Source organism: Hylaeus volcanicus, chromosome 4, assembly GCF_026283585.1.
Source record: "Hylaeus volcanicus isolate JK05 chromosome 4, UHH_iyHylVolc1.0_haploid, whole genome shotgun sequence".
Classification (NCBI taxonomy): domain Eukaryota; kingdom Metazoa; phylum Arthropoda; class Insecta; order Hymenoptera; family Colletidae; genus Hylaeus; species Hylaeus volcanicus.
In genome coordinates, this window is record NC_071979.1 from 2,966,652 (window position 1) to 2,982,947 (window position 16,296).

The 16,296-nt window shown below is 39.4% G+C and overlaps 1 protein-coding gene across 1 annotated transcript in view; it reads right to left on the reverse strand.

Annotated features, from left to right (window-relative positions):
* LOC128874741 (uncharacterized) overlaps positions 1–11,089 on the reverse strand; it is a 38,137-nt gene extending 27,048 nt beyond the window's left edge. The window contains exons 1-2 of the mRNA XM_054119771.1: positions 10,210–11,089; positions 155–1,767 (exon numbers count right to left, since the gene is read on the reverse strand). Coding sequence (XP_053975746.1) covers positions 155–1,759 — 1,605 coding nt within the window. The 5' untranslated portion in view covers positions 1,760–1,767; positions 10,210–11,089. The remainder of the gene's footprint in view (positions 1–154; positions 1,768–10,209) is intronic.
* Positions 11,090–16,296: the final 5,207 nt, after the last annotated feature.

The window sequence follows — 16,296 nt, forward strand, 5'->3', positions numbered from 1 at the left end:
ATTGTGGCATTGAATGTACATTTTTTTCCTTTATTTTGTAAACCAGTGTTATTTATTAATAAAATGGAAGAAACTTTTGGGACAACCTAATACTTCTTAAAACACCCCACGTCGCTTTTCACGTATTCGCTTGCGTTTTATACATCGAAAGTACCTGAATGGAGTCCACCCCGATAAGAGAGGAGTTTTTGGTATCGGAGTTCTGCGTGTGCTGATGCCCGTGGCCGTGAATGTGCCCGTGATGATGACCATGATGCTCCAAGCTCGAGGGAGCTCTGTCCCTTTGCCGAGAATCAGAATGGGGGCCGTGCAACGAGTGCACTTGCTGTAAATGATGATGATGATCGTGAACGTGATCCAAACGACTATGAGTTCTCGTATTCGCGTTCGACGAGGAGGACTCGCAGGATATCCCGGAGCTGACGTGATGATGGTTGACGCTGGAGTGCCCGGTCAAGCTACCCGACGAACTGCCGTGATGGTGGCCAGCCAACGGCGTCGTCGACAAACTACTGTTGCCGTTCGCAACGTGTCGATGAACAGCGGGCGATCCACCGTGATTCAACATACTCGAATTCGACGATGCTCCGCTCATCGCGCTGGAGGTGCCATGGTGATCGCTGGAGAAGCCTGAATTCTGAGGGTAATGGCTGCCAAGTCCGGTGCCAGCGCTGAGGTGGCGATGACTCGATGGCGAGGATCTGTGTCCCATGGTGGCGGACGCAGAGATGGTGTTTGGATGGTGGTGAGTGCTCGGGTTACCAGCGGTAGCTTGGCCTCCGTGACTCATCGACGTCGAACCGGTGCCGTTCAAAGGGCCAGGGTTTCCATGAACGTGGCCAGCGAGGCTGGGCGCCAGGTTTCCGTGATGATGTCCCGTCATTCCTTGCGGCCCGTGGGGATGATGCACGGTCGGCGGTCCGTGATGATGGGTCACGTTCGCGGCCTTCGCGTTTCCGTGGTGATGATGCGTGTGCTGTCGCTGGTGCTGCTGAAATCCCATCAGACCGTCTCCCACGTCCAAATTCGCGCCGCCCCGGAAATTCTCGGCGTGTTTGTGAACGTGAGTGTGGGCGTCGCCGTGGAAATGCCCGTGGACGTTGCGTTCCGGTGACGTCGGTTCGTGATGGTGCTGATAAGGGTTCAGCACTTGCTGAATATTCTTCAGTTTATCTTTACCGGAAGCTGGCTGCTTCTGCGATAACCCGCCGTGATCTTCTAGTTGCTTGTCCAGGTCTTTCGCGGATGCTTCCAGTAAGGCTGAACTGCTGGCCTCCAACAAAGGGCTAGGGCTGGAAGTTAGGCTGTGCTGGTTATCCTGCATGCTGCTGCCGGATTCCTGAACTCTCCGAGCGGCCTCGAACGCCAAGTTTCGAGAGAGATCCAAGTTCCTCGGGCTGCACGAAAGATTGTGACCGTGTCTCGACAAAATCGCGCTTTGACTCTCCATGGGCCTCGGGTTCGATAGGCCGACTTGATGTTCCAAGATATCGACGCTCCGAGTACTCTCCAAATTGATCTGTTGGCTCTCTTGATGAGACAGCGGGCTTTCGAGTCTTCGAATTGGCTCGAAAGCGTTCTGAAGCGCCTCCAGACCTCTGGGGAGTTCTTGACTGTTGGAAATTCTTGTACTTCCCACGCCACGCTCCGCGCTCCTCTGCGTTCTCATGGAATCCATGCTACTCATCGCGGAGCATTGGCAAGGGTGTTGCGGACTTTCCGGAACGTCCAGGTCCGTGGTTAATTGCGGCTGGGACATCTTTGTGCCTGAAAATGGGATACACGAACCGATTAAAATTAATAAGCGATTAATTACCGAGGAAGGGTCGTACGATGTATCGCTTGTCTCTTCGCTGAATGCAATAGAAGCATTTTATGGTAAAGGAAACATTCTCGGGAGATGTTCTAGGTATTTATGAAATCAAAAATGAATGTTTCTTTGAAAGGCCAGCAACGAAATTATTATATTCATAATAATTGCGGGTTTTTTCAGTTTGTGCAATTTTTGTAAAGTCGTTAAAAGTATTTTATATGCACGTGTTGTATATCATTTTGTAGCTTTTGAAGTACTCTTTCATATTTAAGTGTTAGCAACATTAATTTATTGATCGTTTAATTTTTGTTCGTATTAGTAAAATTATGGAAAATTTTGATATAATAGTAGTTGCTTTAGTAGCTTTAATTCAGTAGCCGTAATTAATCATTTTTAATTGTGCGCCGCCTCCGAAAAGGTTCCATTGTATTTAATATGCTAGATTTAATAATTTAATCAAATTCATCACGAGCTGGTGAGTAATGATGCAGTTTAAATAGAAATTATTTCATACTTTTCAGTGCTTTTTCTCATACTTTTAAGCAATTATATCTTGAGTTTGTGAGTATTCATGTAAATTAACTAGAAATTATTTCGTACATTTTAGTGCAGTTTTAATGTTTTTCGAAGTCGGTAATAGTTTCTTCCCAAAAATTATTTTATTTCACACTTTTTAATGGCAATGTATAACCAATACGCTTCATGCAATAACAATAGTTACGAACAATATATTGTTGCAAATGGAGTTATCAGGAATACATGTGCAACTAAATGTGAGAGATTTCATCGCGATCGGTTAATTTCTTGCGCAGATACATTAAAGAATAGGAATTTTCCAATGACGATAGTTATAAACATTTAATAAAAAGTCCATACATTTTTGCAAATTCAAACATCGTGAAATCAGCTGTCATTAAATGTGGAAAGTTCCATCTTGATCGGTCAATTCCTCGCCGAGTTACATCGTATAATAGGAATTTTGCAATAACAATAGTTACAAACATTTAATAAAAAGTCCATAAATTTTGCAAATTCGAAAATTATGATATCAGCTGTCATTAAATGTGGAAGATTTCATCGCGATGTATTAATTCCTTGCCGAGTTTTACACGAAAGAATAAGAATTTTGAAATAACAATAGTTAGAAACAATTAATAAAAAGATTCGTAAATTTTTGTAGATGTAATCATCGCGAAACCTGCCCTGCAGGAAAATGTAAGGGTTATCATCGATTTTATGCCGGACATACGAGAAATACTACACTTTTTGCGATAACAAGGAATATAAAATGGTAAAAAATAAAACAAGGTCAAATGTTTTTTCATGGGATCAAGTGGCTGTGATGCTCTACTAGATGCAAGAAGTTTCAATCCGATTGGTCCATCCGTCCATCCGAGGTAATAAACAATACACGATTTTTCGATTTTTTGCAAAAAAATCAGATAAAAAATGAGAAATCGCAACATGTCTTGTTAACAGGATCAACTGGGAGGCATGCTCTACAAGATACAAGAGGTTTCGTGCCGATTGGTCAAGCCATCTCAGCGTAATCGGCGAGTAACGTAAAAAAAAAAGAAACACACGTCGAATTGAGTAACCTCCTCCTCGTCGGTTAAAAATGAAAGTGACGACATCTATACAGGATGTCTACGTATAAGTTCGAGCATGTACAGGGTGACAATTCTACAGCAAATTTCCAAGATAAAATTACTCTTAGACATTTTCTTTGTGTCGCCTTATTCTCGAGTATTTTCACTTTTAATTTACTTTTCTGTGTTTTCGACTTGACACTCTTTAAACGATCATAACTTCATCAAATTACAGTGCAAACTTAAAAATCAGTACAACATTCGAAAGAGCGTTAAATTTCCCATCTCTCTGATGCAAAACCAAAATTCATTACGTAGATTTAACAAGTGAAAAGTTAGAGAAAATGTCTTGTTTAAAATTGTCAGAATGTTAAGTTTGGCTTAATTTTTCACTTATTAAATCTACGTAATAAGTTTTGCTTTTGCACCAGAAAGATGGGAAATTTAACGCTCTTTCGAATGTTGTACTGATTTTTAAATTTGCACTGTAATTTGATGAAGTTATGATCGTTTAAAGAGTGTCAAGTCGAAAACACAAAAAAGTAAATTAAAAGTGAAGATACTCGAGAATAAGGCGACACAAAGAAAATGTCCAAGAGTAACTTTTTGTTGGAACTTTGTTGTAGAATCCACACCCTGTACATGCTCGAACTTATACGTAGACATCCTGTATAATCAAACTTATACTATTAGTGTATAAACCACGAAAATTGTTTAACTGATATAAACTTTGTAAAAGGTTTCAAAAGCTAAATTTAAAAAAGAAAAACGGAAACAAAATTATCGCAGTTTTTCTTCCGTCCCGAGATGCGATCATCCGCGAGATTTGTCGACACGTTCGTTTTCACGATCGCGAACGATCCGCGGGTCGCCTCCGCGCGGTCGCCTCGTTGAACTTGATAAATCGTTTCGGATTACGAAACAGCGGGAGCGAACGTAAGCGGCGCGTACGCAGCGAAAAATAAAAGCGATAACTCTGCCTCTAGAAATATTCATGCCAGCGTCGAATCATTGGCCAAAGGGATTCGCGAGGTTCGCGGTTTGTCGATGATCAATGGGTCTTGCTGGCGGACGTTTAAAGAACTAACGAATCTCCCAATTACGACGCAACGCGGAGCTCGAGCAATGGGACGATGCTAACTGCGGACATCGCATCCGTTCCGGACGCGGAAATGCGGGAAACTTTCGCGGCCTATTAGCGCCTTCCGTCGTTAAAACTTCTCGAATAGCTTTCGGGGAACTTATATAAATATTCTTGGCCGAGCATTAGGCGATTCTTCCCTTGAATCGCGAGGAGTGGCTTTCATGGTCCGGTATTGTGCTTATTTGGAAGAATTCCACCTCCGCCCTCTACCCCGACCCTTCGATAACTAACTCCCAAGTATTGCCTTGTTAAAAAATTTTTATGGATTCTTCATAATAAGCAGCGCGGGAAACTGTTGTTGCGTTTCTTTATCACAGCCATCGGATTTGCACGAAACCCATCGAAAAACAGTTGGCTACAGTGTCATTCTCGCGTGGAGCATTGATCGATGATGGGTTCGAGATGTTGGATCCACAGACTCGACCACAATATACAAGTTCTACAATTGCTCTAGAAAAAAAAAAAAAATGTAACTAACAACGATGGAAAGCGTTATTCATCGAAAATCGCCTTTAATATGTTGTATTCCGAACAACACAATTTGTTAAGGGTTAATTTATTATTATGAAATAGAATGAAACATATATTTACTTCTATAGTAAATAGTATATAGTATAGCGAATACTATATATTATAACGAATACATATTACAGAAACTGTCTATGCACTATTGCATAGATAATGTACTAACAGAATATAATCTTTATGAAATACAATGCGTAAAGCGATAACCAAATAATAATACTAAAACTATATAACTGTACAATAATAATAAGCGAAATATTTTTATTTTATTAAATTATTGTGTAAAATATATTTATTTTGGTAATCTAAAACGAACGAAATACTTTTCCTCTGCATTATAAACCTACATTCAATGTAGTTATTCAATGAATACTTCTATTAAGAATCTTCAATAAGAATCTTCATAAAATGAACGATGGAAAGAGATATTCTTTAATCGCAAGAAATTATAATATTTGCAAGAAATAATTTCTCCATCTGTGTATCATACATACACAGTTTATTTTCAAGTTAAGAACTGTGGAAAGCATCCTATTTTATGCTTTATGTTATTAAAATGAAACATATTTTATTTGATGTGTTAGATTGTCAAAATAAAATAAAATATTAATAAATAAAATAAAATAAAAATAAAATATTTCTTCTCATGCTTTAACTATAGATTACCTAAATAAAATATTTTATTTGCCGAAATTTTATATCCCATTCGAAATACTATTTTATTTGAATTCTGAAGAATCTATTATTTAAAATAGTATTTAAAATATTTTCTCTACAAATATTACCCATCTCCGTGTGTAACTTCTTGTTGCTGCGTGAACTTGAAACTCTATCGCGCATCGTAGTTCAATTAAACTGTCTTACAGTATTTCTCGCGATCCGTTCCCGCGATATTACGGTAGATCGTCAGGAAGAAAATTTATTTACTTCAACGAACGAGAAAAGCTCATTAGCATTCGTGAAATAACGAGTGTTACAATGATTTTACAAAGTGATGTTATTAGTTGGTGCAGCGACTGCAGTCCATTAGTCGAACATGTCGGAATGACTTTAGCGGTAGATGATTCTTAATCATAGACGCGACTAATTTCTCTTAAACGGATGCAAGCTGGTAACATTGACGCGAGATGTGTTTCAAGGATTATTTACAAACAAAATTAGCGGAGATTCTTGTGGAAATATGTAACTTGGCCCTTAGTCACGTTCGGAAATATTAGGAAATATTAAATCTACTGGAAAGTTCTGTCCATTTTTAAAATAAAACAAAATAATACATTTTTCGTACCTTGATTGGATAATACAATATATTTTATATAATTTTTCATACCTCGAATAAATTCGATTGGATAATACAATTTTTGTCATTATTTATGACATCTTGCCAGCGCGATTGCAATTTGTATATCGTTTTTAACGAATACGCCCAATATTTGTTGAAACTTGTTGCAACCGGAACGGACAGAACTTTCCGGTAGACCTAATATTTTACCGAACAATTATGGACAGGAAATTTGTTTACCGAATTATTGTTTGGGAAAATTAGATTTGCTGCGAACCTTCCACCAGCTGAAACGATAAATCCGAGCTTGTTCGCGATACGTTTGGAAGTATGATACATAACGAGTATGAATGTGACCGGTTTTATAGGAAGCATAAAGTAAGTCCACTTAATTTCCACGCGTAACGCAGTCATCAACGTTTACAATTTATTTCATTAATACGCTTATCAAGAATTTGGTAAAACCGATAGAATATTCATATTTCGTAAATTACATTGATACTTTAAATTTATTCACGTTATCAAGACTGTAAACATTAAAATCGCAAGCAAATAAAAATATGTAACGATAATAATGGTACAGTCCGTGTGATAAGTATTCGTACAGGAACCAGTTCAAAATAAAACTTCATATATTTATTTTATTAATACATTTTACAGGAAGAAATAATTAACCAACACTCCTACATGTTTTTTGAGTAGATTTTCCGTAAATTAAAGTTCGTTACTTTCGATGTTAACCTTTTATTTCTTCTTTTATTAGTTTTTATTTTAAATTGGTTGCTGTACGAATACTTCTTACACCGACTGCATGTAGTTATTTAATCTTATTCCTTGTTACATTTGTTCGCCATCCAAAAAAGAGTACTATGTTTGATAACTACCAGGCGAAAACTACAGCGATATAAGTTACATTTTTCCAACAAAATTATTTACTCGTGCAAATTTTTTATCAAAAAAAGTTGCCCAAAACAACAACAAAAAATGTCTTGTGGACCTTTATAACTTCTAAAATATGCGTTGTACGAAAAAATTGTATATACAAGAGCTACATGGTTTAAAAGGATGCACTACGTAGTGCGTTTATTTTGTTCACAGGTGGAGTGGTTTCGGAGATTTAAAAGACAACTTTGAATTTGAATAAAGATACAGTAGAATCTTTCAGATCCGCACTAATTATGAAACATAAATGGCTGGATAAGGCCATTTTTTTACAATTCATTCAAATATAAATTAACAAAATTGATGAATTGTTTCAATTTTCAAGGATTCTATACTTTTTTCTTGCTAAAAATTACCGCCACTGATAACATATCTTGCTCACACTTCATACTTTTCCTCATGTTCCAAAAGTCAGGGAAATTTTTATGGTTGAAAACCATTCCGGTTTGGTTTTTCATTTTTAAATGTAATCAAACGGAAGCGAGCGAGTATAGATACATTTTGCGTTTGATTACGCTATTCGTTGAGCTACGGGATTGTGTTAGCGTTTAATTACATTGGTTGCTGAGTTATAAGATCAGTTTTGCGTTAATAATAAATTATTAGTTTGTCTGAAAAGTCCGTGCCGATTTTTGATAGGTGGTACACGTCTGTTTATATTGGAATGGTTGAAAACAATTAACACGTGTACATCCCTTAAAAGGTGGAAAGGTCGTGGAACAAAATATTATTTATATAATTCGATAAATATATATCAAAATTCAAATATGCCTTTGAATTTTTCTCAAAAATTGCCACGAACTTTCTGGACAACCCGATAGTTTTGCCTTTCCTGTATTTTAGTAAGTCGGTTTTCAACCACTGTCGTTCGATCTATGATCGAGGACCTGTAAGTTCTTGAATCGATTTTAGTGGCCACGATGTTAATTCCCTTCATACGAAATATATATTACAATTAATCGTAAGTTTACCGGCGCGATTGCCTACTAACGCATCAGATTCATCAACGGATTAAAACATTGGAGTAATCGTGCCACATTTCAGAGTAAAAATGCAGGTACCCGTACATCGCATTCTCGGTTTCCTCGTTAATAACCATTACCGGGTAACACAGCGAGTTACGCGGCTCTTAACGACTACCTCAACGCAGAATCTTTAGTCTAATAGCGCGTTTGCGTTTCACCTGCGAAATCGATCACGTCGGCAGCTACCTTTAAAGCACATACGGTATCGGGCATCTAGTTACGGCAACCAGTCCGAAGTGGTCCTCGTAAGTACAGCCGGGTGACTCTCCTCGGCCACTCGCATTCCTCGTATCTCGTTATACGAGCGCGCAAAGCCTCCGAAGGCCATGGTCAAGTTCGATGCCGATGGCGTTGCTCGGACGCCGGTTAACTTTTTCCTGTCATTCGACGATCTCCCCGAATCGAGGAAAGAATGGGAATACGTACATCGCGGCACGTGGATTTAATTTCGTTCACGCGGAACGAGCCCCGACGATATTCCCCTCCATCCTCCTCTCCCTCCCAGTAAAAGGCTCCCGTGCCTCAGGACGGTTCCCATCGAACGCGCCGCGACGCCGACAAAAACTCTTTCCCGGATCGTAAAACCGATGTAACCGTCATATTTATTATAGTACACGGATGCACCATCGCGGCGGAACATCGATTCCGTTTCGGTCTGTCGCGGTGATATCGCGAGACGTAGAAAGGGAAACGTCAGCCATGAAAGATCAACAGGGGACGCTCGGAGCGAATCGACAGTGGACTTTATCGAGCGGTTAGGAGCTGTTAATTTCTACTAAGCAGATAAGCTATCTGGCTCGCTTCTGCCGCCAGGGATACCGGTTTCCCTGTCGCGGATAAATGGGACCGCGGTCGTGTGTCAACAGGTTCGATCCCGGGACCAAATTCCGCGACGAGTATCGCGGAATTCGACGAATCTGATATTAAACGTCTGTGGGTCGTTGTATCGGGATACACGCGCAAAATTTTCTGGATAAAACGCGTCGAATGACGGATAAACGATAACGTTTCCTCCGTTGTTGCTGCTGTGGTGATTAGGCTAGTAACGGGCACTCGAGGTGGTCGAATATTCGCACGATTTTTTCGATTAATTCTTGCTCTACACTACTCTACAGTTCATCGCTGATTTCTAGCGATGACCACTGTTATGTCCGAGCTCAGGGGAAAAAGAAGTCACCCTTAAACTGCTCAACACACCTCGATGCCTCCTTATTTCGTCGATTCCTTTCGATTACAATCTACCTTCTCCAAACTTACTTCTTCGCTACATTTCTCTCAACCACTCTCTCCCGACCGATCTCTCGCCGATCTTTCTGCTTGTCTCGAGGAGAGGGGGAAACTCCCTAACCACGAGACCGTTGGTCGAATCCCGAACACTACAACCACGATAAATGAATGAAAATATCAACCCGCGAATCGTTATTGTTGCACAGAGTTCCCATTCGTTGCGTATTATTCGAACGAATCTCTCCCGATCTCCGCTGTTACGCCGGAGACCGTGAGAAAAATCTCCCACTATAACCGAGCACACCCATTCTTCGGCATATTTTCCTCTCATCGCGATCCCTCCTCGCGTTTTCTGCGACGCTAGGACAGGTCTCGAATCTCCACCTATCGCGTGTCCGTTTCAGCTGTCGCGGCACGAGAAGTTGAGTAATTTCGAGACCTTTCGCGCGCAGAGACGGTCGGAAGGAACGCGAGCGGCAACGGGCGAAATCGAGGCACTCCGGGAAGACGATGCAAATGCGTGGAGCGAATCGTCGAAGCAATCGTCGAAGGAATCGTCGACGAAACACCGACGCTAACCGCTCGATCGGAATTTTTCTAGGTGATCGCTCGCATTAGCTCCGTGTCGCGGAAAAGTTGAGGCGAGCAAGAACGTTGCGTCTCACCTGCGGGATCGAAGATTCGGAGTGTTCCCTGGTCCGCTCTCCCGGATCCTCTCAATCACTGTCTCCCGGCGACGCTCCTTCCGCATGCCCGACGATCGAGGCACGGATCTGTACACGAGGCAGGGGTCTATTTTCGCAGCGAGCACGCTGTTCCTTGGTCTTCCCACTGGAATACCGCGTCGAGTCGGTAGGCGTGAGCATTTTCGAATCGCCGGGTTGCTACGCGTGGCGCCAAAAAAGACGACCGCACGCACTCGCGCACTCGCGCACCGCCCTCGTTGCACGCACGCCGGTCTAGCCGTCACCGTAGACCACGGATTCTCGTTAATCCGAATACGAGAGTCGCGTATCGCATCGCGAACGGTCGCGGCACAATTCTCCCACGGGGAACGAGCAGCAACGGAGCAGCGCTCGAAGAAAGAAAGCAACCGGAGGATAGGAACGGAGCGCGATATCGTGAGAGACCGAGTCGGTGCCTTCCACCTTCACTGGCAGCCGTTCCGCCTTGGAATGTGCCTTTGCCCCCTCGAACCCCTCTCTCCCCCTCCACTGTACCGGGCCCGTAGACCCGATGCGAGGGGCCCTCCGGGGCCCGACTCTTGCGTCGACAGCCCCCACCCTCTCTTTACCCGCGCCATTCGAAGCCCCTGCCCCTCCACAACCGTCGATTCGGTTCTGGGACCGCGAGCATCGGGGCATCAGGCCCACCCACTCGCTCGAGCGCAATCATTCGGGCGTCGTTAACCCGTTAAGTATTGATTTATCATTTTTTTTTTGTTTTCTATATAGATGTTTATTTTTCGTACGTTGTATGTAAATATCAAACATATTTTACAATCAAGTGAAATAATCCTCTTCGCGAAAATAAATTTTCAATCGAAGCTGCGAGCCGCGTTCGATAGAGAAAACGTCGACATTTAGGTGTAAAAATAAAACAAGGACGAATGGTTTGTTTTGGGACCAAATGGCAAATGCTCTTCCAGATGCAAGAAGTTTCAATTCGATTGGACCCATCCGTCTCGGAGTAAGAAACAAGACAAAATTTTTCTGTTTTTTGTTGGAAAAGAACGGATAAAAAATGACAAATCACAAAATGTTTGGTGTACGGGAACTACTGGAAGAAATATTGTACGAGATGCAAGATGTTTCAATACGATTGGTCCATTCGTCTCGTAGTAAGAAGCAAGACAAAATTTTTCTGTTTTTTGTTGGAAAAGAACGGATAAAAAATGACAAATCACAAAATGTTTTGTGCACGGGACCTACTGGAAGAAATATTGTACGAGATGCAAGATGTTTCAATCCGATTGGTCCATTCGTCTCGGAGTAAGAAACAAGACAAATTTTTTCTGTTTTTTGTTGCAAAAGAACGGATAAAAAATGACAAATCACAAAATGTTTTGTGTACGGGACCTACTGGAAGAAATATTGTACGAGATGCAAGATGTTTCAATCCGATTGGTCCATCCGTCTCGACGTAATCGGCAAACATACCTAAGAATTACGATTTTTTGCAAAAACAACACGTGTAAAAACTGACATGTCGCAAAAAATCTTGATGATGGGACCACCCGGGGAGACATGCACTTCCAGATGCAACAGGTTTCATTCCGATTGGTTAAGCCATCTCGGCGTAATCGGTGAACATATCCTAAAAAAACAAAAAAGAATATCCAAGTCGAATAGAGTAACCTCCTCCTTTTCGAAGTCGGTTAATAAAAGAGAAGGTATGGTTCCAAATTTCAACGTCGGGCCTTTAAACTCGCGTGAAATGTAATTAAATAATTTTGTGACGTTGGTGTCAAACGGAACGAGAAGTAGAATTTGCTAATGATTTAAAGTAATAAAGTAAAACGTTTATTTAAAAATTGAAATTCAGTTCGAATAATTGTATTTACTCGTTATCGTGTAATAATTTAATTTTAATCGTATTGTGATTAATTATATACTAATTGTTAATTGTTTCTGTTAACTTGCGGAACGAAACGTCGAATTGTCGATACAATTTTAATTTATTTTACGACGTCTAATTAATAAGTTTTTCTCTAGCAAATGCATCAAAGATAACATTACACGATAATGAAATAATGGACTTTTTGAGAGAAAGGAATTTACAACTATTCTCTTACTAGAATGCCTCGGCAGTGGCAGCTGCTGTTGTAGAATTTGTTTGTGTTCACCATCCTCTATACATTTTGCGTCGGATGCTATTCAAAAAGCGTTTAGTTCGACCCGTGGACTTATACCTGGTGAAATACCGGGCAAAATTTTCTACGATTTCCATGGCTCAGGTATTCTGGGTTTTGCTTGGATAACGGACACTAAGCAAAGAACCGAGCGCAAGAAAGATTAGGCACCGTGTCCGAAGCAGGTACAAGAGTTCAGAGTTACTTCGGCTCGTAATCGTTTAACCCCTCGACGACCAGGTCCCTCAACATGGATACTTCGTTGTCCGAACAGAGGCAACTTTACAAATTAACTCTCGAATGACTATACGATGTTTGCTACGTAAAGTAAAATATCGTGTAGTAAGTAAGTAAAATACAACGTTACGTTTTTTTTTTTTTTAATGAAAAATTTCTTACAAATGTTCTAATACGATTATTATGAAAAACATGTATTTGTGGTAACTTATTTTATATATAATATGATTGCTGAACAAAAAAAAATAAAGAATGAAAAATAATAAAAACAACCATATATTTTCGATCCGCACATGGTAAGGGCTCAGTTGGACGCATATGTGCGTCATCCGCAGCGAAAGTGTTAACTATCTTTTCCTGTTTTTGTGAATAATTAGTTTGTCTGGAAAGTCCGTGCCGTTTTTTTGATAGGTGGTACACGTCTGTTTATAGAATGGTTGAAAACAATTAACATGGGTGCATCCCTTAAAAGGTGGAAAGGTCGTGGAACAAAATGGTATTCATATAATTCAATAAATATATATCAAAATTCAAATACGCCTTTGAATTTTTCTTAAAAATTGGCACGAACTTTCTGGACAACCCAATACTAAAACCTTTTCGAAAAGTGCTAACAAAATCCAAATGTTTCGCCACTTTAACGATTAAAATTTGTGACAATCATAATCAACGTTTATCATTAATGTACGTAAAGGTACATTTTCAATTTAAAAAGTTCATCGCGCGTCACGATCCGAAGGACGCGGTTCTTAGCGTTTCTCTTATCGAGCGAGCCTTCCTGGAGAGTTCAACGAGAAACGGTCTCTTTCCGATCGATCGTTGGTTCCTCCAGATCCAATTTAAATTTGAAACGTTTAATTGTCTGCGTATTTGCGCCAGTAATTGCGTGAACATCTATTAACAGCAATTGTTTCGTTGTTCTACGCGTATCGTGTAGCGAATTTAATGGAACAAGGAATTATTGGTTATCGGTGTAGCTTCGAATCGATCATCGGAGTAGAGAGCAGCGGCAAGCTGCAAACTGTAACGCGTGTTACAGCAGAAATGGAAGGTTTCCGGCCTTCGTTCTCGAACGGTTTCGCATAAATATGCTAAACACAATATGTTGAAATGGAAGTCGGGATAGGACAGGCTTGGCTGTTTAACTAATTGATACCGATTAACGGTTTAATATTTTAATACGCCGTGTACACACTTTTGTTTTAGTACAAGAAGGTAACACATATTATAGTACAGTAAGCGCGGTAAGTTCAAACTATCGAACGTTTACTTCAACACAATAAAATGCGAGGGTCAAGGTAGTATTTACCGAAATAATGTCCAATCTCAAATATTTACAGACTCTTTAGTGCAAACAATCGTCGAATGGCCATTTACAAACCCAACCGTAGACAATGGAGAATGTATGATAGTGCGACGAAGCGCATAACCCATATTTCTTGCAAGATTTTAACCGGTACGGATTTTCCCGACTATTTTCGCTACTGGACTTTCAATCCTCGGTGCCCTTTGTTTCGGGGGACTCTGCTCGAACGTCGAGCGGCACTTCAATTTTAGCGAGCCGGGTGAATAGAAAATCGGATACTTCGGATTACAAGCGAAATTCGTTTATCATAAAATAATATTCTTGTGGAACCGAACAATTCCACGGAGACATCGAAAACAAAGCTCGTGCGCGTATATAATTTACTCCGTGAGACATTCGTTGATTGCGATATGGCTCCGTATTCTTTATTCGCATTCTCACGGTACTACGGAGAAAGAAAGAACTCTCCAAGTACAATAGGCGGCGTAATTAAGGGTCAAAAGTTTTTAGCTTCATTAATTACGCGAACACTTCAAACGATGCCATTATCATCCCGAGAATGCTGCAAGCAAAACGGTTCGCTGTGCATAATGTAGTTTCGTTTCTTCTCGGCTTCGGGGGGCCATTTTTCTGAATCAATTCGAGGAGCGGCGGAGGGGCGGAGGGGGTGGAGGAAGGAATAAGAAATACGAGTGCCTTAATTGCGAGTGACTCGTAATTATATTAAAACAAAAAGTGTGAGCATCGTAGCTGCGATTTTATTTGCTCTCAACGTTCCCATCTCGACATAAATTGTTATCAATGAACGGTCCAACCTAGATAAGATTGAATTTCTTTTGCTAGTTACTTTGAATATATTATCACAAATAGTTTTAGGTTGATGTAATCTAACCTGATATAACGCGACAGGATTCCTAAAATGAGAGATTCCTTTCAGAGAGATGTAAACGCCAATAGAACGATACGTTCAATAATTTATTCGAGATAATTAGGCATCAGTTAGTCATTCGAAGATACAATTTATTTTATTAAATAACATTGCTAAATATTTTGTACATCGAATTGTATATCGAAACATTGTCGCATTGCTTTTTGAAATTTTGTATCGAGTTTAATTTGATCTTAAATACTCTTGCGAAAAGGATACATGTGAAACGTCAAAAAATACTCAAATGGAATAACAATTTAAGTTTAATATTGACGATGACTTACAGTGGATAATTGAAAGGAGGAACGTAGTTCTCAGCAATGTGTTCAGATGACGCCACTGACACTTGCTGGTTGAATCGTTTGACTTTGTGAAATAAGAAGCTTACTTAATTTAAATTTGTAAGTAAAGACTGTATTTTAAGTTGAGGTTGAATCTGGTGCAATCATAATTGCTTGCAATTTAAGATCATGATGTAAATTCTAAAAAACTTTAAAAGATCACTTCAAATCAACGATTCTCAATATTTTTCCATGCGCACCATCTCTAATTCATCAGCTTTTTAAATAAAATTTCCTGCATATTGCCACTAAATAATTGTAAGTTTATAATTTCTCGAAGTCTAACAAATATCAGTTCACCTTATCAATTATCTGGGTGTCTGATCTAAAATTTACCTTTTTAACATCTTCTTTACATATATTTTAAATGATCTTGCCAGTTTGGTATGATTACAGTTAAGATAAGGAATGTGACAGAATGCTGTATGTATACAGTATAATAATAATTAAAACTTCTTTTTGATGTAAACACTTAAAATAACTATGGACTTTTAAGAGGGCTAATCTTATTATTCAATAAAGACTGGATCGTTTGATATTTAAGTACGTTTTATAGAGATAAATATAAATATGCGATAAAAAAGGAATAATTAACGCTATACGATAGATATTTAACAACAAAAGAATGAACCGTTTGCTCTGATAAGTTTTTTTTAATAATGTTGGTAAGTGGTGAACATTCTTACTAATCAATACGAAGAAAAGCTGCGATTGATTAATGGAGACTGGAAAATTGAATATTCTTTGTTTCTTATTAAACGTTATTTCATACTTCTTAAAAATGATACAGAATGGTTACTAAAAATTTGCCTACAATATGAGTCGCGTGATTATTTAATTGATGGTTTATTAATTCAATATATTCTTTGTTCCAATTAGCAATATTATTTAATAAAGTACACTGTTCAACTATGTAAGCGAATACAATATGATTTTGTTTTCCTATATTCTTAAGAACCTTTCTCATTACGAACATAACTTCTTTACTCGAACATTTTTTTATTTTCATGCATGTTTCATGAGTGAACATATATACGAGCAATAAATACATCTATAATTAATGCAATAAAAAAAGCATTTAGCAATGAA